Genomic DNA, 24192 nt, shown 5'->3' with positions numbered 1-24192 from the left:
TATAGTGTAGAACTAGAAACATAATTGAGTAAAACATCTTGTAGGACAGGATCTTTAACCGTAGGAAAAGAGTAGTATAGAAACAGGTGAAATACAGAGAAAGATTAAAAAGATGGCAGTGTTTTAATGGATAAGGAAGATGAGAAAAAAGGGTAAATGTTAAAAGTTAGTATGGTAAGTGGATAAAAAAATGAGATTGTAATCATCTGTTCTCCCTGTCATTAAATAAATGCATAAAGAATTGAGAAAAATTAAGTGTGCATCAGAGTTTGTTAAAAAGAACAACCTCTTCATATACCACAGATTGGAGCTAAACTGTGGTACTCATGACAGCAAAAATCATTATAGCTATAAACATAACAAAACTCTAAGCAAGAATGGAATGTCTTTAATGTATTCTTGTTATCTTTACTTTTTGTAATTGATTATAGTAGCAAAGAATGTAAGTGATATTTATCCTTTTGATTTTAGGCTTAGCCCAGTTTTGAACTGCTGATCTAGTGTTGAAGGCAAATTTCTCCTATCTGTGTGTTACTGGTTCAGATATCTTCCTCTGAGGCAGCTTGTAGCGATCACAGCTGGATTAGATTAATCTTCAGAAGGGCAAGTCATGCAATTTGTAATTACCCAAATGAGACCTCTGCCTAGAGGTTAGGTGAAAATAACCTTTGCTTGTATGGTAATGCTTTCTAGTCTTAGCTAACAAGTGGAATTGTACATTGTTGAATTAAACACGCTTTTAGGAAGTATTTATATACTAAATAATGCTCAAAAGATAATAGAAGTAGTGTGCTAATTAAAAGGAAAACATCTTTTCTGCTCTATTGAGAGACTATTCACAGCATGTAGGTTATGGGCAATGATGATCAAGCACATAACATTATATTACATTTCTAAACTAGTATACTACTGGTCTATTTTTGTATGAGAGATTACATACACCTTAAGGGAGCAGCTGGTATTAACTGCTGTTCTTTAATGAAAATGGTCTAGTGATTTCTGCAGGTGTGGATGGAGGGCCTGGGGGTGTAGGCAAGTGAGCTCTGTTTGCATATGAAAAAGCAAAAAACCTAGTGACTTTGTGTGCGTGTGTGTGTGTGTGTGTGGTGTGTTCTTTGAGAGAAAGAGATTTCTTTCCACCAATAAGGATCTGAAGTTATTTGTCTTTTTTCACTTCATGTCAGCAGCAATGTAGTAGACACTATAAGAATCTGAAAGAAAACACCCTGAAGTTGTGCACGTGAAAGAATGGATTCTGCCTGCACATTTCAGTCCTACTTTGCAAGGGAAGTTTCAGGAGAATGCAGTTACTCCCAACTCCGTGCAAGCCCTAGAGAGAGAGTATGCTTTACAACAGTGTGAGAAGCTATCCATCTGCCTTGACTGCTAGTAGTGCAATTTAGCTCAGGGACCAGATTTCTGAATACACAGAAGTACAACTTGAATTACCAGGATATGGTAAACAACAGGTACGGCTGCCCTCCTTCTTTCACTTTTCTTATAGGAAGTCTTGGTTTGCTTGATCTCCTAATCACTTAAAGAGCTGTAAGGAAGATAGTTCTTGAAGAGACTCTCAATCTGAACCCCAGGCCAGGCTTTGTCTGTGTTTACTCTCTCCAGCTCATAGGTGCTGTAGTTTCTACTGGCAGTGCCAGCAAGGAAGGGTGCTTTGTTCTTGTGACCCTTCTGTTATTGGGATTCCATATGGAGTACACTGTCAATATGAGTGGAAATGAAACAAGTTAGATATTTTCTCATTGTTTGTGAGACTATGCTTTATTTGCCAATTAATAGTAGGGTTCTTTATGCTATGAATTATTGGATAAATTATGTCTGTGCATCCAGAACAATATTTACCCTCTCTCTGAATTTACGAGGGTGGCCTACTAATGTCATTAATGCCTTAATACACAATAATGGCTGAGCAAATAAGAGAATATTATATTTGTGAAAACAGTTCATATGTTATTCAAGAGATGTGGGCAATTTCATTTTAGGGAAATGAGGCATGTAGGAGAACATGTTACAGATCAAGAAGTCTATAGAACATAACTTTAGTGTCTCTATCTCCTTTTCATAGAGTAGTTTAGGTTGGAAAATACCTTCAAGATCAAGTCTATTTTCCTCAGATTTAACATCAAATTAAAGGCTGTGAAGGTATCAAGAAGTATAATATACGTAGATACATTTTCATATTTTTAGATATAATATATGAAAAATGCTTTGTATGTATATATAAAAATCTATGTATGTATACAGATGTGAAAAACATCTCCAAAATACATTCTTCTGTGGTTATGCATAGGTATCCAAAGACAATTTATTTTGCCATTGCATGTGGTCTTACAGAACACTCTCAAATAATATTTTGCAGAAGTAAATACTAAAAATTAATAAATAAAACTAATTTAGAGTCTACCAGAGAAGAACATGCTTTCAGTAGAGAGGGACACACACGCACAATCTCTGGAATGTTTCATGTCTATCGTTAGGGTGCTTGAGATTTTCTGTGAGAAGACTGTAAGGAAATTTCTGAGAAGCAGCATAGAAAGTCCTTTCCCAGAGGCTCGGAGCCTGATTCTAATTATGTTCTTGAGTTAATCTGATGCACCTCTGAATTTTGTTTAATTTGGTCAGTTTTCAAAACTTTTTCTCCATGTTTCTGGAAGATGCCAAGTTGCCAGATAATAAAACTCAATTGGGTGAATGGTTTCTGTATTTTCCTGCCATTTTCAGTGCCTTTCCCATTTTCCTCAGACAAATTAAGTGAGACTTTCTCTGAAGATTGTCTTTTGCATCGGATGTTATAGTCAGGTTTTAATGTCAATACAGGATGCTAATCAGAGTGAACTCATCTGGGCTTGTACTGGCTATTAAAATACACAGAATATCATTAAAATGTTTTACTGTGTATGTAAAACAGCTTAATTAAGCTAATATAGAGGGCTGGAGCACCTTTTTTATGAAGACAGGGTGAGACAGTTGGGCTTGTTCAATCTGGAGAAGAGAAGGTTCGAGGAAGACCTTCTCTTTAGGCAGCTTCCAGTGCCTAAAGAGGTCAGCAAGAAACCTGGAGAGGGGCTTTGGACAAGTGCCCGTAGGGACAGGACAAGGGGGAATGGCTTTAACCTGCCAGAGGGGAGATTGAGATGAGCTCTTACGCAGAAGCTCTTCCCTGTGAGGGTGCTGAGGCGCTGGCACAGGGTGCCCAGAGAAGCTGTGGCTGCCCCATCCCTGGCAGTGTTCAAGGCCAGGTTGAATGGGGCTTAGAGCAACCTGCTCTAGTGGAAGGTGTCCCTGCCTCTGGCAGAGGGGCTGGAAGTGGGTGATCCTTAAGGTTGCTTCTAAACCATTCATGATTAATATATTTATAATTTGTGTGTATTTGTAGACATATATGCCACCATCAAAGAAGGAAACCTGAAAAACTTCACTTTCATTATAACTTCGGTAATTGTAACATGTATCTAATGTCAGCGTGGACTCTACCTGTGTAGGTCAGAAAGTGTGGGGTTATTAGGCTTCAGTTCACTCAATTTTTTAATGTAATTTTTATATTTTGGGTTGATTTTGACCTTTTTTTATGAATCTAAGGTTAGTTTGCCAATATGGCTAAACCAAAACTATATTTGAGCTGCTTTTATTAAATGTCTTCTGAAATGGCACATTATTACAATTCACCTTTTCTGTAAAAGTAACTGCTTTATCTGTCATGCTAGAGCTTTTTACTCTTTTTTTTTGGTTTTTTTCTTAAAAAAAGGCAAAAGATCTCTAGACTGAGGTGCACTTGAGAAGCTCATTTTTTCATTGCTTTTGACTAAACCACAAGGTTTCTGATTACTAGAATAAATATTAGATTGCAGATTAAGATACTCCCCTAAGTAGGAAAGTTTGGGTTAATTTGGTGTTGAAAAAGAGCTGACTTTTTTGAATATGAGCCTTTTTATATTCTTTTAAACATTGCCACTAAAAGCTTCATTTCTTTAGAAGCATCCTGTCTGTGATACTTCTGTACCTGATGTTGTTGGCCACTCTCTTAATACCATATAATCTTTCCTGGCTAATCTGTGAAAGAAGTTGTAATACTTAAAAATACACAAAACAAAACAACCAGTTAACATCATTATTAATTATTGACACTTAAGTGTGTTATTTATTTAGTGTATGAATTTCCTCTATATACCTTCATTCTGATAAATATATAGACATAAGAAGGGGAGAAAATATAAACTGCTTTTGTACAAAATAAAACTACTGTTTAAGAAACACAGACCACAAATCTAGTTTCCCTGTGAATTAAGAAAATAAATAATTGGCAGTTATACTGCTAGCAACTTCAGCCTGGTTTTGTTCTTCATTTTTAGCCCAGTGTAATGAAGATAAATTCACTTTGCTTTTCAAAACCTTTAAAAGCCTTAGAGACCAGTAAATATTTCCCTGTATTTTTTTTACTATCCTGTTCATTACTGTAGGAAGCAAATACATAAGCCGAAATCAGCCTGCAAGTCTGTACTTTCTGAGAACCCAGGGGGCCTCCATGTGCTTTAAAAATGTATGAGACTTTTTCCACTGAGTCGTTATTAGCTGCTATGGGTCACATGGTTTGACATTGTTCCTCAAAGTTTTGCCTTTAAGCCAAAGGACCTCCTGATTTTGGTATCGATGCACACTTTCTTCTGGAATATGGGGAAAAAAGGTAGAAAACAATGACAGGGATGACAAGGTCTATCTGATTTTGAGAGCAGGTATAAAACTACCAATCTCACCAAACATAAAAGTGCAAAACTGGTAAATTCTGTGTGCCCAAATAAGTGTTTATGGTTTATGAAATAGGAAACTATATGAAAATTAGAATTAAAAATCCTATCTCTATAGAACACTTATATATGGGAAAATTAGCTTTGTTAGAAAAAATTCTTTTTAAGTAATCAAATGCTCCAAAGCGCATGCACTGGTTCTACAAATATAGATGCATCATAAAGCAGGTCATGTCATTAGCACTTGTCACCAGCTTTATGTTAATCGCATACCTAAGTGATTAATTATTTGAGGCCAAAAAAATAATCTAAAATTTAGATATCCTTCTTATCTTTATGTATTTCATCCATTTTAACTATCTTTTAGATATGTGCACCAGAGATCTCTGTAATTCATTGCAAAGGCTTGGCATGCAGCATAGTTAAGAGAAATTAAAAAGGTTTATTTTCAAACTTAAAATAAATCCCTTAGCTTTTAAATTATTTCATTTAAGTTGGTATTTTTTATTGCCCTTCTAGGAACAAACTTCACCCTTGCAGAACTAGGAATCTGTGAACCCTCTCCCCATCGAAGCGGCTACTGCTCAGACATAGGAATACTCCATCAAGGCTATTCCTTGAGCACAGGCTCTGATGCTGACTCAGATACGGAGGGAGGAATGTCTCCGGAGCATGCCATCAGGCTGTGGGGAAGAGGGATCAAATCCAGGCGAAGTTCCGGTCTGTCAAGTCGTGAAAACTCAGCTCTCACACTTACCGACTCCGACAATGAAAATAAGTCAGATGAGGAGAACGGTAGGCCTTTTTCTTCAATATATTCTTAGTGCACATGTATGAGAATGTGATAATACTTAAAAATACATGAGGATTCTTTTAAAGGTCAATTGTTCACCTTTTTTTCTGAGTTTGACTAAAGCTGCTTTTTAATGTTGGGTTTTTTTTAGCATTGATATCAAGAAACCCTGTTACCTGTATATCATATGATATATATCGTGGTTTATCTTACAGTTTACTTTCTATGCAATAATCTTTCACAGACATATGTGCTCAGAGTACACTAAGTCAAACTTAACGATGAGAAGCAGAAAGAAATTTATTAAGAGAAATAGTTTCTCGCATGTGATTTTTATACACAGCTTGAAGTGATATTATTAATCTACAATATGCCAGTAGCTGTGACAGTGGTGCTAATTTTGTGTGGTTTTTCATCTGCTGAATTTTTAAAAAAGTAAAATTAACTTGCTCTGTGCTTATAGGCAAGTATTGTGGGGCATTTAGAAAGCTAACCTATGCATCAGACTGAGGCAAAGCACTTCTGTTCCGTATAGTTTATTAAGTTCATAGAAATGAGACTTTAGACAGTGCAACTATTGCTTGTGTCAGAACACCTAGACATCGAGTGACTCTCCAAGTGAACTGCATGAAGCCACCTGTCTTTTCAAATGTATGTAACCCACAGCCATGGTGTTCAAATGTCTCAGCTAAAAATTTTTACCTGGGAATTTTCTGTGCTCACATATTTTTAAATTAAACTAAACACGAAATATAGTGAAAATAGATTTGCAGGAATTGCACCTCCATCCTATAGGGTGTCGAAGATGCCAACCTGGCTTAGTTAAAATATGAACTAAAGGGTTTGGTACATGACATTCTGAGAAGGTGAAGAGGAATCTCCCTAATGTTATACCCTCAGAGGAACTATTCAAGCAGCTGATAGCAGCTAATGAAAGCAGCTCTCTCTACGCATATTACTTGTGATAAAATTTAATTTGTTGCATGTTGGGTGTCTCTCAGAAGAGGATTTTTTTAGATGTTTGTTTTAGGCTCCTGCCTGTACTTACTGATAGTTGTCTTGGTTTCAACAAAAGCAGTGTGCTGGCCACTAGAAACACAAGCCAACTGCTTGTCAAAGCAAGCAAGGCCAAACTGAAGTACAGATTTTACATTGATAGAAAAAAGTTTAGAAAAATACAATTGATTTTTTTGGTAACAGCAGCCTTTTTTTCTTGATTTAAATTGAATCCTTAAGTAGTATCTCCCCTCCCCAGGCATAGCAGGATATGTTTCTTCATCAAAACCAAAGAGGAAATGTATATTTACTAATAATGGTTTATACAAGGAAGCCAGTATTTAAAAAAAAATCAGTGATTAATTGATTTTTTTTTTTTTAATAAGAATACCATTCACAGAAGATATGACAAATTCCATTGACTTTAGTGTAGTTTTGGTAAGGCCACTGCGCATAATTTGAAGTAAAAAACCTGACTAAGGAAGTTCTGGCATTATGGAATGAGTGGGATTCATTCTGTAATGTGGATTTGCTTCTCTGAAGGTGATTGTCTCCATTTCAGTGGAAGCACGGTGCCACACTTTTTGTCTGAGAAAATTTAATCTCAGGACCTACTTTCATACATACTGTCACAGAGATTGATAAAAGAATGAGTCTGCTTGCTTGCATTTCATTTTCCTCCTTGTAATAAGTGAATTGGTAAGTAATTGGAAATACAGTGCAGTGAGTCCAGTTTGAATAGGTAATTTTTCTAACAATGTTGTTAATAAGAGAAAAAATGACATAATCAAACAGCATGCAAGAAACAAACCAATATGTGGAATTCATTTGTACTTGGAAAGGATTTTGCGATAAGGGTTTCTGTATGTTTGGTTGGCTAAAAAAAACCATCACACAACTAAGAAGCAACTATTACATACACAGAGGTCTTCAGTAAACTTTTTAGTCTTACTCTCTCACAAATCCTGGTTAGCTCAAAAATCAATGCTTCTTCACATCACTGATTTTATGAAGTTTGGGGATGCATTATCATATAGATTGACAGTTGCCCCACTGGTTCAGCACCACAGTGTGGACACTTACAAAACCATCATTAATTTCTCACGCTTGTGCCAGCAGTGGTTTCCTACATAATAAACACTGTGTCCTTCAGAAGCCGATCAATAACCTGGCAGGTATTCATCTTGAAGAAGAAGTAACAAGAATCTATACTTCAAGAGAAATTCACTCTCTGATATGGTTTCAGGTTTGCAGGATACTACATAAACCAAGACATTTCTTGGCATGAGATGTTATCCATTTATGCCTAGCAATATTAGAGGGAACTCATGATGCATAGACTGTTGTATTTATTTAAAGTACTGTTAAAGTTTTTTTCCCTGATACAGTTACAAAACAGTAGTTCAATTCCAAAAGGTGATTATTTTTTTTTAATATTGAGATCCCATCACAATTTATATCACTGTAGTAAAACCAAACCCAAACCTCTCACTTTTCTTGTAATACTAAATGTATTTTGTCACTCTTAGTGCATCTCTAAGTAGCACAGAGGAGGCTTAATTTCTAAAAATTGCTCTAACAATGTGATTTGGTTCCCATTCAAATCTGTTCTCAAAGCTCATGACCATTTTCTCACTTCTAGATTTAGTATGATTTAATTTTATCATAAATTAGAATTCAGTGAACCTTCAAATATTATCAGGTTTGAAATGCTTATAGATAAACTGAAATAATGGAAACTCATTTAAATTCAATGTTTTCCTTGGTATATGAAAATTCTTCCTAACAAAACACCTTATTGGTGATCCAGTTTGAAAGCAACACTTTTATTTTCACAAGTCTGATTAGGCTCTAAATTCTTATCACATCTTGCAGCTTTCACTACTGTCTCGTTCTGGCTGTCTCTTCTTTAGACATGGCAATGTGTATATGTTACAGCAAGTCTGTCATCAAATTGTTATTCAACATGATGTACTGAGTTGTGAGATTTAAGTAAATGAATCTTTTAAAGATATATACAAATGTAAAAAGTCAGTTAGGAATACAGCTCTTCTCTGATGTCATCTGCCAGCTTTGTAAAGGGAATTACTTACAGGTGCCCACAAGTACACAGTGTAGGGGATAGACAAGAGTTCCTGAATGCTTTTTTTCTTTCCTGCTATTAAATCCTGTAACTGTTTATTCCAAAACACCATGGAAAATTTTTCAAAAGTAGCATTTGTCATCACTTGTCATGTGTTCCTTCCTAAGCCTTCAGTGTTCCTATTTCCAGAGTAGAGCTTAGGTGCTGATTGTGTTTAGGTAGTGACCTTCAACCAAGCGCTCATCCAGGGTTATTTTTCTCTTCTTTTAAAAGAGAGCAGTTCTTCTTATTTTTCTTCTCTTTTTTTTTTTTTAAGTTGATAATTACGTTATTCCCACAAATACAAACCCCATTGTGAAATAAAGTACCTTTCAATTTTAAATTCCATGAAAACAGAACAGTATAGGATACCTTTGCAGCAGACCTGCAATCTTTTCTCCTTCATTCACTGTTATTGACTGACCACTTGGATATTGAGCTGTCGACCACGACTCTCTGCGTGCAGCCACCCAGCCAATTCTTTGCCCACCATGTGATCTATCCATCAAATCCATGTCTCTCCAGTTTAGAGACAAGGACGTCGTGCGGAACAGTCTCAAATGCTTTGCACAAGTCCAGGTAGATGACGTTAACTGCTCTGCTCCTATCCATCAGTTCTGTAGTCCTATCGTAGAAGGCCACCAAATTGATCAGTCAGGATTTGCCCTTAGTGAAGCCATGTTGGCTGTCACCAACCACCTCGTTGTTTTTCATGTGCCTCAGCATGCTTTCCAGGAGAATCTGCTCCACCATTCTGCCAGGCACAGAGTTGGGACTGACTGGTCTGTAGTTCCCTTGGTCTTCCATTTTCCTCTTCTTGAAAATGGGGGTTATATTACCCTTCTTCCAGTCATCAGGAACTTCACCTGACTGCCAGGATTTTTCAAATATGATGGACAGTGGCTTAGCAACTTCATTCACCAGCTCCTTCAGGACCTGCAGATGGATTTCATCAGGTCCCTGACTTGTGCACATTCAGGTTCCTAAGATGATCGTGAACCTGATGCTCTCCTACAGTGGGCATAAAGTCTTCATTCTCACAGTCCCTGCATCTGACTTCCAAGACTTGGGTGGCATGGTCAGAGCATTTGCCAGTGAAGACTGAGGCAATGAAGTCATTGAGAATCTCAGCCTTCTCCAAATCCAGAGTAGCCAGTTCTCCCATTTCATCCCAGAGAGGACCCTCATTATCCCTAGTCTGTCTTTTGTTGGTGACATACTTATAGAAGCCCTTCCTTTTACCCTTGATATCCCTGTCCAGACTCAATTCTAACTGGGTGTTAGCTTTCCTGGCCTGATCCCTAGCTTCCCAGACAATGTCCCTTTATTCTTCCCAGGCTGCCTGTCCTTGCTTCCACCTTGTATAAGCTTCTTTTTTCCTTCAGAGTTTCCTCAGTAGTTCCTTATCAATCCATGGAGGTCTCCTGGCCCTCCTGCCGCACTTCCTTCTTGTTGGGACATAACATTCCTGAGCTTGGAGCAGAGATACTTGAATATCAACCAGCAGTCTTGGGCCCCCCTGCCCTCTAGGACTGTATCCCATGGAACCTTACTGAGTGGTTCCTGAAGAGGCCCAAGTCTGCTTTCTTGAAGTCCAGGGCAGTGAGCTTGCTGCATGCTCTTCTCACTGTCCTGAGGATCTCGAACTTGACCATCTCATGATTGCTACAGCTAAGGCTGCCCTGGAGTATCACATGCCCAACCAGCCCCTCCCTTTTGGTGAGCACGAGGTCAAGCATGGCGCCTCTCCTTGTCGGCGCCTCTATTACTTGCAAGAGGAAGTTGTCTTCCACACAGTCGAGGAACCTCCTGGATTGCTTGTGCCAGGCCGTACCGTCCCTTCAACAGGTATTGGGGAGATTGAAATCTCCCATGAGGACAAGGGCCTGCGAGCGTGAGGCTGCTCCTATCTACCTGTAGAGTGCTTCATCCACAGAGTCCTCCTGATCGAGGGGCCTGTAGCAGACCCCCACAGTAATGTCCCTCATCACAGTTCTCCTTCCTTTGACCCTGACCCTCAAGCTCTCTGTTGACTCAGCACCCATCCCCAGACAGAGTTCCAGACTCTCCAGCCTATCATTGACATAAATAGCTACACCCCTTCCCTGTCTGCCCAGCCTGCCTTTCCTAAAGAGCCTATAACCTTCCATTCCAACACTCGAGTCATAAGAGCCATCCCACCATGTTTCCGTGATACCAATGATATCATATCCCCATAGACGTGTACACATCTCTAATTCCTTGTCTATTCCCCTCACTGTGGGCGTTTGTATAGAGGCATCTGAGCCAAGCTCCGAATGAAGCTGACTCATTGGCTGGAGTGGCCGGAGTAGCTCTGCGTCGCTCCGAGCATCCATTACAGGCGCTGGCACCTGGCTAGGAGTGTTGGGATGGATTGGTACCCTCCTTCCCCAACAAACCTAGTTTAAAGCTGCCTTGACCAGCCTGGCAAGTCTCTGACCAAAGCAGCTCTTCCCCTTTTTTGTCAGACCAGCCCCATCAGCCTCCAGTAGACCTGGCCTCCCAAATCGAGTCCCATGGTCTTAAGTAACCAAACCGTTGACATGGCACTCCAGAGCTCCTAACCACCTCTCCCAGGGCTCTGTAGTCCTTCTTCATGCTTTCCAGACTGCTGCTGTCAATATCACTGGCACCTACATGGACCACAAGAAGTGGGTAATAGTCAGTAGGACTGACTAGACCAGGCAGCCTCTCAGCAACATCCCTGATCCAAGCCTGTGGTAGTCAACACACGTCCCTCGAGATCGGGTCATGCCGACATATTTTACATTTTGCAAGTGATAGAGGAGCCAACAGTTTTATATTTGTGTGTCAGAAAAGAGAAAAAGCATGTTTGAGGTGAGGAGGAGAGATTCTAGGACTGAAACCATGTTATTAGAATAATGTCAGACCAAAAGTATTGACCAAGGAATGCTTTTATCTTACTAGCAGCAAATCTGAATTGAACAGCAAGACAAGAATGAATGGGAAGGAATAAGGCAATCTCAAACTTCAGCAAAACAAGGAAAATAGTTCAAGGTTGTCCTGTGGTAACCAGTGTGTATGTATGTTTTACAGAAATCCACAGTAAAATGCTGTGGGTTCGGCAGCTTTTTGCAGATAATGCCTATGAAAAGCAAATAATTTTGCAAGTGTGGAAGCATTTCTGTGTTGATAGCCCAGCTGTACTTTGTGAGGTGTAGAAAAGTGATGCATTATTGGAATGAACCTGTGAGTCCTGACACTGAATCCAGTAGCGGCATGCACTTTCCTCACTTCATCTCCTTTTCCTCCTAGAAAAGATATTTCATAGTCCCCTGGAGCCAGCTGGTCTCCAGCATCAGATGTGAGGGTTCAGGTCACATGGAAAGGTGTTGTAGGATGCTTCACAGGTCTTTCAGGTTCAGTATCCCTCAGTATTTGCTATCTAGACATATTGATGACAATGGGTTCTATTATTTTTTCTGCATTACTTTAGTGGTGTTTTTTATGGTAATAATTAAAAGTCTGAATACCAGACAATGGCATTTATGCATATCACTTATTATGGGGGAAAAAAAGAGTACCACGAATAAAGTAAAATGAAGTTGATAAAACTGTAAGGTATAATATGAGAAACAATATTTACCTGTTGTACTTCTGATTGAATCTTATGAGAAAATAGGGAAATCATATTTTTCTTTATTTGTTTCCCTGCTATGAAGTTTTCAATGGTGATTTCATATAGCAATTTCTCAAATGCATATGTAAGTAAATCTTAAAAAATCCCACAAAAACCCAAAACCCCACAAAATGAATAAAAGTTACCCCATAATTCAAACTGACCGAGTATTTTATTGTTGCTTCCATTTTATGAGCAGTATAACCTGGGCTTTTCCAGGGATGTTGTTGAATAACAGACTTAGGCAGACAATAGAAAAGATGTTATTGCATCAGGAAGTTTACAGGGAGTCACCAGATGACAGTGAGTTTATTTTCTTATTTTTACTGTTCTAATTTTGACATGTTGTTCTCAATATTTTATTACTCTAATTTTTATTCAGCTTTCTATTTCACACTTCATAATTTGCAGAAAAGGTTATGGTGAAACTGTGATGCTACTCTTGCGAAGAATTTGGTTTTGTTGTATGCATGCTAATGTCTCTGAGTGGTAAAACCAGTTTGAAAGTAGAATATTTTAATGTTCCCAGTGACAGAATTCTGTCTGGGTTAAAAAAGTGGGAGATTAAGCTTGCTTCCTAACTATTCCTGCTAAGAAATATTCACTTTTGCCTATGGGAAATACTTTCCTTGTTAAAATGGGGTCTTTAAACAGTGGTGATTCAGTTTCAGTAGATCTATGTAGTCTTTAATTGGGGGGGAAAAGTGATATGCCCTTACATTTTGAGATAGTATATCTAGGTTTTGTGTACAAGAAGAAGCAGGGAAGTTGTAGACTTAACTGTGCATTGCATGGTAGATCACTAATTTCAGCTGTTAGTACTGTCTGGGAAATGTGTGCCCATTTCACTCCCAGGTTGACACAGGTAGCTAGGGAACAACAGGAGGGAGAGATATGAAGAAGAAAGGAAAATCTGCCACAGTTGTATGATCTGTCCATAGCTGAGAAAGTGCCCAGATGGTCCTAAGGAAATGATGAGATTTAAATGGAATGTCATATACTCAGAAAATGAAATCGCATACGTCATACCTCAACTAGATTTCTTAAGGAGGAGTGCTAGGGAGGTTAGCTCATGCATGGGCATACTTCATCTCTTCTTTAGGAAGGCTTGTAAAGTACTTTGTAAATGACAAATTTAGAAAGTCATTAAGCGCAGTATCAAAGCTTGGTTGCTTAAGTGGATCCAATTTTGATGTGCTCTCAAACCTGAGGGCACTTCTGATAGAAAGTGGTTTCCTAATGAGGGAATTGACTAGCAGGAATGACTTTTAAAGACTTAACTACACATCTACAATTTTGTCTAGGTAAATGGCTTATGTATTCAGTGCAGGGGGAGGCTAGATGATGGGGTTAAGGACAAAAAATGCATATGTAGTACTGGTAAATTTTAAAGCCTTATGAAAGACAAGAATATGAAATAATAGTATATAAAACTTTAAACATTTGTTACCATTTTAATATAACCCGATAACACTGTAGCTGGCAGGATGATATGGGAGAAGTGTTAAACATAGAGCTATATTGAAAGAGCTAAATAAATAATCCCTGGAACACAGTGTTTGGTCATATTCTGGAGAGCAAGGATGCAGGTATGGCAAGAGTGACAGCTCTTGCTTAGGTGGCCTAAAAGGGTGAAACCCCATGCCATCTTGATATTCTGTTGCTTGTAGCTAGCATTCAGCAATTTAGCAGCCATTAGGTTTTCCATTCAGTTCAGTGTTGCCCAGAGAGATGTACACCAGGATCTTAGGTTTTATTCTCCCAGAAATGTATGTATTTCTAGCCCTTATGATTATAGAAGAAATGAATGGAGTATTCAAACAAACAAACAAACAAAAAAACCCACAAAAACCCAAAACCCCAAAAAAGCATGGTGTGGGGAGGTCTGATACCATGGTTGTCTGTAATCTTGGCCATTCATTTGAGTCAGGGCTTCAGTGTCTGTAAAATTTGTAAATGGTCATTTCTCTGAGGTGTCAGTGATTTCAGTACCTCTGCCCCAGTCCATGCCACACTCTGGCTGCTGGTCCTTGACCATCATGCTGCTTCTCCATGTACCATGTGGGGACCTTGCTGAAGCTGTGCCCTGTTTTGCAGTCTCTACCTTCATAGTGACTTTTGGGGATTATGTGAATGTCCCCTATATAATCGCATGAACCAAGGCAACCAGGAATTGAGACCTGGGAAATGAAATCCAGTGTCTAGCCAGGAAACCAAGGAAAACAGAAATAAAAGATGGGGAATTAAGACTACCTGAAAAAATACAGCAGCAGCTGGTTTCATAAACTGCTGAGACTAGCTGGGATCTTCCGTTTTCTTGAATTCAAAGGGAAAGAGCTTTTGCATGCAGCTATATCTGCATCATTGTGTCAAGGTCACAACATGGAATGCTTTAAAAAACCTCTCAAAATAACCATGAGATTTTCAATTAATATTTTAATTATGAGCCCTTCCATCTGCTAGAGAGAAATTATGAAACTATGTTTAACAAGAACTCCATTACAGCATATTATTCAGTTTGTCAATTAATTAGCTTTAGTAAAGCAAACTTAGATGATACAGGTCACCTAGGTAAGCAAGCGCCAGTGCCTTTATTCAAAGTATAACTGAGTTAGAATAATGCCTTTTTATACTTTTCTATAACAGACATGTGTATCTGATAAAGTTAATCCAGCTTGGTAATAAATGCATTGTGAGTGGCTGATGAGTGATAAAACCTTCACAGGAAGGTTTGCCTGGATGTGGTGTATAACAAAGCATAATGTGGTGAAACAAAAACCACATGTATTTTGCATTTCCCTTGCAAACTGAAGCACACATCACAGGAAACCATGCACTGAATTTATATTCTATCTTCCCTTTCAAAGGACCATGAACTTTTACCAAAAGCCTCCTCTGAATTTGTCAAGCCAGGTACTGGCACCTTTGCTCATGCAGCATATCCCACTATTAATAATTTCCTGATTGAAAGGACTTGCATATTTCACTGATTAGTGCATAATTAGGTCAAGGTACATACTGGTTTTTCTGGTCGACCCTTCATTTATGAAGCTTGGCCTGAGTCTGGCCAACCAACCCTGTTTGATAGTACAGCAAATGCCTATTTGCCATACATGTAAAATCACACATGTAGATGGCTGTTTAAGTATTATTACAGTTTCTAAATATTTCATTCAATGTGTGCTTTGTGTTTACACTCTGCACACTGTTCTTTTCAAGTAGTCTGGAAGCTTGTTGAAGACAATGTATTTGAATTGATTGTTAACATCATGTTGAAATGTAACATTCTATTCAGGGAGACTAGAATTCATCTTCAGTTAGAAAATGGATCAGAAATGACACCTTAGCTCTTTTAGTGGCAAAGTTCTAACATTAGAATAACCAGAACTTGCTGAAAACCAGCTAATCCCATAATTACTGAGTTTCAAGAGAGATTATTATTACTTTTCTTCCTTTTATTAAAAAACTTTTCATAGTTCTTAAGTAGTAAATTATAAAGATGTGCCATAAGTTCTGTTCCTTAGGTCAGAAGAGAGGAATTCTAATTCATGAGCCCAAGTTTTATGGTTTTACCCATAAAGTTTTTTTATGACTCAACTTTTTACAGAAGCTCCTGGCAGAATTGGACTTCTCTCTGGTACTACAGCACCAATCTGGAAATCAACTATTTTCTTTACTTTTAATTTCATTATATTTCACATGGATTAAAGACAATCTTCCTGCTTAATTTAAACTTTTACACATTCTATGACAGTCTCGTTCCTTGACATTGATAAGGGAAATACTTTTATATATTAGTTTGGCATTTCTGTAGCATTTGAAATTGCTGACTGTTTTTGCTTTACGAAGCTATGGGGATGATTGGCAATGCTTCAGAAAGAAGTTCTGCCTCTCAAACCGAGTGAAAGATTTCTTATGAGCAGCTCTTTGTCCCATTCCAGAACACTTGCCTGTTAAGCCTTCAGCTTACAGATCTCTTGTCAATGTTCTTCAACATCTCAAAGCTGTTGGTAGCACTACAGAAACCATGCTGAAATCTGTAACTTCATGTGAACATGAAATATTAGCTATGATTAAAAGAGGACCATTTTTTCAATTTGTAGTTTGTCTATCTGATGGTTAAAGAACATCAGATTAGACTAGAACCCATAAAAGGGACTTACGATGATGCTGAGGAAGTATTTTGAAGAACTTGTCTTTTCAGTACAGTTGCCTGCTATTGAAGGCTAGTTATCATTGTTCTTAAAAACAACCACCTACATTTTGCAACTTGCTGGAGGAACGCTTTCCATGTAATAGGTTTACATGAAGCAGTAGCTTTTAGTGTTTTTTCCAGGCTGAATAATTTATCTCATTATAATGTGTTACTGTTTGTCACCAGAGGGTGCCATTGCTGTGATCTTCCACATTCTTTTGCTAAGAACCACTGAATTTTGGAAGAGGTACTGCTTCTAAACAGCACTTCTTACAGTACTTCTTCCCTTACTTGTAAAGCAATGGCGAGAAAAAATGCCCTTATAGAGAATGATTTGCACGACTGGCAGCAGAGCTGTGTGTAGGTCCAATTCTTCAGGTGCTGCTGTTTTCAGGAAATCAAGCAGTAGTTGGAAAAACCAAGTACTAGAAAAGGGCTGCTTCCTGGGTATCCACTTGAGTTTGTTATGTAAATACATTTAACTACTCCCACTTACACTATAGTTGTATATGAACTCTACATCGCTCATTCCTTACCCAGAAAATCACCTCAAGTGTCTAGATGCTGAGTGCTATCTGCTGATGTCAGAAGAAGCAGTTTTATTTGTGAATGAAGTCACGGGAAGAGGTATAGTTACTACACCATAAGCTGCTGACATACCCTGTGCTAGCTCCTCAAGGTCCCTTTCCTAAGGGACCTCTTTCTGCCTAAGTCTGTGGTTGCATGTTGCATGGTGGTTATCCATCTGTGGTCATGTGGTAGGGTCTGGGGCAGAGATTTACACAAGCTGGACTCTAAGAAACTTAGTTGATTCACGGAATATATCACAGGTACAGCTCATTCACAGAATATATCAGGCTGTATTTAGATGCAGTATGAACTCATATTTATCCCTTCCGTCCTTTGGTATTTTCTCTGTCCTCCAAAATACACAATGCAGCTATCCAGGTAAACGAAATAGAAATAAGAACTTATCAAACTTCTTTTCCTATAGCCTGAGATGGAAGTGGAAGTTTTGGTAGGTTTTTTACTTTTCAATTATTAAGAACGATGCTAGCATTATTGAGGGCCTACAGATAACCTCTCTCTGGGACAGGTTTTACAGCTGAGGAACAATTCAGTGGAAAGGATGCCTTTTGTGATTTTTGAAGTTGTTATAAATATCTTGGAAGTTTCTGACTGTTCAAGTCATTCTAAGGCTTTCCAGAAGCGCAGTGCTGATAGAGAGGAAGACTCTTCAGCTGATGAAATTGCATTTGCCAGGAAGTTCAAGACGCCTATGGAAACTGATACTTCCCTGCCATGTTTGCCCTATTGAAACTGAGATACCATCTTGTAAGAAGGCATAATATCATTCAATTATAACAACATGCCTGTAGGCAAGGCACAATATGTGAGCATCATTTGTTTGCTTAGAGCCATGACTGTCATTCAAAAATATTGAAAGGTAGCAGTTGGATTTTTTCACACAAATGGTTAAGGGACTTTTCTCAACATCAAATTAGCGTTCAAGAGTGAAAATATAGCTTCTGTTTCCTCAGATGCTGAGATGTAAGAATGAGTAATCGTGATTCCTGGGGGAGAAAATGTTTTTATTTTTCAAAAAATGAGTGGTATGAGATAAGAAAAGTGTTTATCAGTTTTCCATAGAACACTTCTATTTAGTAAACTTGAAATAAGATGAATTGCAGTGAAGTTACTCTTCTTTCCAGTTCTCTTTCAAAGAAGGAGAATTATTTTTAGGAGTCGTGTGCTATTTATGTATCTCTTGCATAATGCTAGAGCTTTAAGCTATATTACACGGCGTGAGTAAGGACAAAACAAAGGAATGGATATAATTGCTTAACAGAGCCAACTTTGTCTTTTGTAGCTCTCTGGGTTTTTTTTCATTTTTAAACTTCTTTTTGCTAAGTAAAACACAACATCACTAACACTTGTGCTGAAAAGTTGTTTCTGAACAGTTTTGTACAATGCAGAGAGAAGGGGTGGGATGAGAAAGATGAGGGAAAGGCCAAGACTTTGACCTGTAGTGCAGAGATGAGTGGGTGAGAACAAGCTGTGGGACATGAGGTGTGAAGGAACAAAGAGCCCAAGGAGGCTGCAGAAGGCTCATCAGATGCTTTGGTTTATGACAGCCAGTGAAACAACACACCTCTGCAAGGAAGCAGTAAACTGCCATCAGAAATGGTTTTACTAACCATGTGTGTATGCTGTTCAAAAGCATGCTACAGCAATACAGAGTTTTGATGGTTTACATCTATATGTAAATGCTGATGTGCACTTTAATAACCTCTCTTGCCATATCAAACCTTCGAAGCTGTTGGCCCGGAAGGGTTAATGTGTTAGTGAATGCCACAAGATTGGTAGGAATTGAGTACTTATATTTGTGTTATGTTTGTGAAGGAAATACAAATATTGAAAGTTTTATTTTATTTCTCATTTTATGCTTTTCATAGTTATTTCTATAGTGAATTGTGTGTGTAAATCATTTTTTTCTTTACTTTGAAGAGTTCTTTATATTTTCAGTATTAAATAGTGAAATAATAAACCTTATCTGCCCAGTCATGTCAATATATCTCTGGGAAGCTGCTCAAAGACTCCTTGAGTCTACATTAATTCTAGATCAATTTGCCAGCTTTGATTTGTGGATAATTACTGTGTACTTCAAGATGACTTTTATTGTGATACTTAGCCAGTTTTTATTCTTTGAGATACTTTATTTCTTGACTTATAATTTGACTTCCCTAACAGTACCTGAAGATAGAATTATAAAATCGTAGAATGGTTTGGGTTGGAAGGGACCTTAAAGCTCATCCAGTTCCAACCCCCTGCCACGAGCAGGGACACCTTCCACTAGAGCAGGTTGCTCCAAGCCCCTGTGTCCAACCTGGCCTTGAGCACTGACAGGGATGAGGCAGCCACAGCTTCTCTGGCCACCCTGTGCGAGTGCCTCAGTGCCCTCATAGGGAAGAATTTCTTCCTTATATCTAACCTAAATCTCCTCTGTTTGAACCCTTTGCCCCTTGTCCTATCACTACAGTCCCTGATGTGGGACCCATATTGAGTCCCACAACATGGTTACGCATACTGAGTTTAATTCTAAGTTTTGGGACTGGATCACACTCCAAGCCTGTCCTCTGTCTGTCTCAATCAGGACTCGTTGTCCTCTTCCCTGTGAACTCTCTATTTGTGGACTTAATGCCCTTACCCAGAGGTAAGGACATTCTGTATATAATGGAGCACTCTGTCATCTCTTTTAGGTGACAGAATGCTAGCTGATCTTTTCAAATGAACATTTCTATTAATTTAAAAGCAGAATTTCTCCTGTGTTTTCAGATTTTTGGGTGGTTTGAATTAATTCCTTACATTTTACTTCCATGAATATCAGGACAGATGAAGGCAGCTTGGTGTCATTACAACTAAGATATTTTGTGTGGCACTTTTTTTTTGTTTGTTTTAAGAGAAAAAGATAAATAAGAGACCTATGATAAATGTTAGAAGACTGACCTATAGGCACAGCAGGCTGACATTAACAATCAGTGTTTTCTATCTTATCCTCAGTCCAGCTGTTTTGCTAAAGATCCTGAGAAAACATTTTGAGAGCAATCAGCACTGCAGCATTTTAACTTGAAGGCTGGGGTTGTGGGAGGCGGATCTGAACGTAACTCTGAGGACCTGATAGTCAGCATCATTAAGAGAAATAATTGTACATGGTGAAGTGTAAAGGGAGGTAAAGTGTAAAGGGAGGTAGACCAGGTAGCTGTTAGCTTTCTATGGCTTTGGTCAATCCCCTGACAATTCATTTTAACCTTTTTTTTTTTTTTAGATATTTTATTTTTTTACTGGTATTTTTCACTGTATTTTTTTCCATCATTCCCATCTTGCTAAAAATATTATGGTGCTTGCTATTCTTTGCCTGAAAGACCATTTATTCTCCCTTTCTGCATTTTTTTTTTTCTAATATAACATAGTGCCTTGAGCTTAAGACTTTAATGTGGTTCCAGATAATCTTCTAGTTCTGTTTGATATGTGATGGCCTAAAAGCACTCTTTATAAAGCAGAATATTATAGTATGACTGTGCAAAGTGATGGTTATTCTTTTTCTTATGTATGATGAATTCTTTGCATGGCTTAAAAAAATGGAGGAACAGATCATCTTACAGAAATAATGATCGTCTTAGAAAAACAATCTGAAGAAATCAATATTTTTCTTTTCTCTACTTTTGTCCTTCCTTATTTGAGTCTAGTTCACTAAATAACTGCATGTTAGAAATTCTTCAAATCACATCTGTGGTGATAAATTTTTATACTCTTTCAAATATTGGTTTTATGTATTTCCTTTCTGTTAGTCTTCTTGTGCCATAGGTACTGCAATAGTAGTTTCATTTTCCTTGGCATGAAAGAAATGTGTTTAACAAACAAAAACTTTTCAAATAATTTTAAGCGTGATTTGAAGCTCCAAGTCTTACTTGAGCTCTGCTGTTATGTCTCAGAGGAGTAGAACATACGTGGCAACTTCTCCAGAAAGATTCTCTCAAAAGAACATATTAAAGATGAAATATAAGGATTTTTAGATCAAAAAGATAATGATTTTTTAAAATCTTTACTATGTGATAAATTAATCAGGAGGTATTATAAAGATGTACAAACTTGCGCAAGGAGAGAGAAGTAGGCAGTGACTTTGAAATTGGTGTAGACACAGACCTGAAGGCATACTTTCAGAAGTTTGTTATAACCAACAGATAAGTACTGTAGCATTTGCACTTAGTGGAACTTGTCCTGTGTCAGGGTGAGTGTGATGAGAAAAACTATTGATATTGAATCATAGAATAGTTAGAGCTGGAAAGGACCTCAAGATCATCCAGTTCCAACCCCCTGCCCATGGGCAAGGATACGTCACACTATACCACGTAGCCTAAGGCTCTGTCCAGCCTGGCCTTGAACACTCCCACGGATGGAGCATTTACCACTTCTCTGGGCAACCCATTCCAGTGCCTCACCATCACAGTAAAGAACTTCTTCCTTATATCTAACCTGAACTTCCCTTGTTTAAGTTTGAACCTGTTACTCCTTGTCCTACCACTACAGTCCCTAATGAAGAATCCCTCTCTGGCATACTTGTAGGCCTCCTTCAGATATTGGAAGCTGCTCTGAGGTCTCCATGCAGGTTCTCTTCTCCAGGCTGAACAGCCCCAACTTTCTCAGCCTGTCTTCGTACAGGAGGTGCTCATGATCACAAGGACCCTATTTTATGAGATATTTTAATATATTTATGGAGATGCTAAAATGCTCTGACATAAAAGGATCAGGAGTAATGCAATGACTGCTCGGAAGCCCAGCATTAGCCTTTGGTTTCACTCAAGTCTTCCTATGCAGTATGAGCTGTATAGCAGGCAGGGTAATTAACATCATATCTTCTTCTGATTTCTTTAAAGAAGAAGGAAAAAAAAAGTTATTAATATAACCAAAAGTAATCCATTAACATATATCAATAGGGGCATAAGTTGCATATTTCTGACAGGAATTTTAACCAGCAGACTTTGTAATTATAAAAAAAAATCTGCTATTTAATAAAAGCCCAACAGACTTCCATAGCAATGAGACGTATATATCCAAAGGCTGGACCAAAACACCTAATGCTATGATAATTTATGTTTCACATTTCTTATGTGAGCATGTATATGACTCATTCATGCTTAAGATGCATTTATGAATGGGTTTATTATTTGGTTAGTTAATTTTTACAACAAATTTAGTGAAACCTGTTCTAGCAGATTAGCTGAGACAAAAGCTAGCAGCAGGAAGGGAGGGTTTGTGTTGGAACCTTCCAAATGAGGTTCATAGATAAGCCTTACCCGCCCATCCCCCAAAAAGAAAGATATACTGTCATTAAATTATAGTCTTCATTGCACTTTATCTAACTTTCCAAGATCTATTTTAATTATTTATTAGGCAAGGTAAATTTCATAACTCTGTAAGCCATTACGATATTTATGTAAGTGCAATATGTTGTAGTCAAGCTTAGTAAATCTCAAAATTCAAAGGAATTTTGCAAGAATTAGAAACAAAGCTCAGGTCTGAAAGTCCATCTGAGTTTTAGTTAAATAATAGTTTAAGAAGGATTTTGAAAAATAATCAGAGGGTAACTTCATTATAATGATTTGTCAATAATAATGAAGGAAAGTTCTGGGTTGCATTCATACAAATTGTGAATTTATAGCAATGTAATAAAAATGTGATGATCATAGATATGGAACCCAGAATAAACATGCCCAGTTCTAGCAAGTGCTGAGTGTACTAACGTGTAGTCCATGCTCCAATTATTTGTGCACAAAAAAGGATTAATTGGTCCAGGAAATGGTTGTAAACCTGGTGAAATTAGTTCTGTATACCAATGGTTTCAAAATACTCAGCTCTAAAATCTTCTAAAGAGTTTTAGAAGTCTGCGGAATTAAAATGACAGAGGTAACATTTGTTACAGACTTCTTATGCTATTGAAACTTAAAGTTCAGTAAATGAATTCTGAACATTTTGTACAAGAATGTCGATGAAACCTCCATCCCGTTCGGTAAATTCATTTTGGCTGCTATTATTAAAGAGTAAATGTAAAGCCCTTGCCAAGCAGCCTTTGTTTAGCAGTAGCAGGATCACTGTGCAGGTTGAACATGTGCTTGAGTGCTGGTTCATACTGTAAATCAAATATTTGGAAGAAAAATTGTCTCATGCTGATTATGTTATGTAAGGATTGTTATCTGTCACCCAGGCATAGTCTCACATGGACCATAACAGGCAGTAAGTGATCTGCCTTCACACCATGTGCTTGATTCAAACCTAAAGCAATGTCCAGTAAGCCTCTAAGCATTCTTGCTTTTCATGTCCCGATTAAGGATGCCCTTTGATGAGGTGATGGTATTGCACAGCCCTTCAGCTGATGCTCTCCCAACGCTGTGCTGCACTTTGTCTCTTTTCTTGTTCTGCGTTAGAAGAGAGGACCCTGCACAGTCCGTACTGGTTTGAGCTGAGCTGCCTCCTGTTAGCCTGTGGTGACCATCATTGCTTCCCACCTGTGAAGGCTGAACTCCTGATGTGAACAGCCATCTGTGCCCAAGCTGGATGTCAGCAGCAGTAGGTTTATGTACTGGTTAGATGAGTGTTTGAAACAGCGGGCCATTTGAAAGCTCCAAACAGACTCTACTAGGTCAATATTCGTTAACAATAAACACTCAGTTCTTGATGATGATTCAGTGGGTACTTGCAGAGCTGGTGCTTACCAGCCTCATGCTGAGCCATCTGGGGAGGTCCAACACCAGGGCTGAGCTGGGGGCTGAGCTCCACGGCATTTTGCGATGCCAAGGGCTGGCTGCTGGCTGTAGAGGTCATGGGAGTGAGGAGCTGGGATCAAAGTGAGCAGCTGCATCTTCCCCATTGTTCCTCACTCTTCCTCAAGGCTTTTATGCTTCTTGTCCTCCTCCCCCAAAAGCAAGGATCTCATTTGCTCCTAGCATAGCACATCTTATTTTTAGGACCATGTTCCTCTGGACATCTTTCCGACTTGTTCTACAGCCCTTGTTCTTACCTTGCAGATTTTACTTCTTACTTATGTTTCCCTGTGCCCCACTTGTCCAACTATATCCCAGCTCTTCTTTTGCCCCTGTGTGGTTATATATT

At 38.3% G+C, this 24192-nt stretch overlaps 1 protein-coding gene across 16 annotated transcripts in view; it reads left to right on the top strand.

The window, feature by feature from the left end:
- TENM2 (teneurin transmembrane protein 2) overlaps window positions 1-24192 on the top strand; it is a 689309-nt gene that overhangs the window by 198826 nt on the left and 466291 nt on the right. For all 16 annotated transcript variants that reach the window (XM_030503751.1, XM_030503752.1, XM_030503763.1 and 13 more), the window contains exon 4: window positions 5277-5552. In XM_030503751.1, the coding sequence (XP_030359611.1) occupies window positions 5277-5552 (276 nt within the window). The remainder of the gene's footprint in view (window positions 1-5276; window positions 5553-24192) is intronic.

Source organism: Strigops habroptila, chromosome 12 (genome assembly GCF_004027225.2).
Source record: "Strigops habroptila isolate Jane chromosome 12, bStrHab1.2.pri, whole genome shotgun sequence".
Lineage (NCBI taxonomy): Eukaryota > Metazoa > Chordata > Aves > Psittaciformes > Psittacidae > Strigops > Strigops habroptila.
The sequence above is the reverse complement of the archived record's forward strand: the minus strand, read 5'-3'. Positions and strand labels throughout refer to the sequence as shown.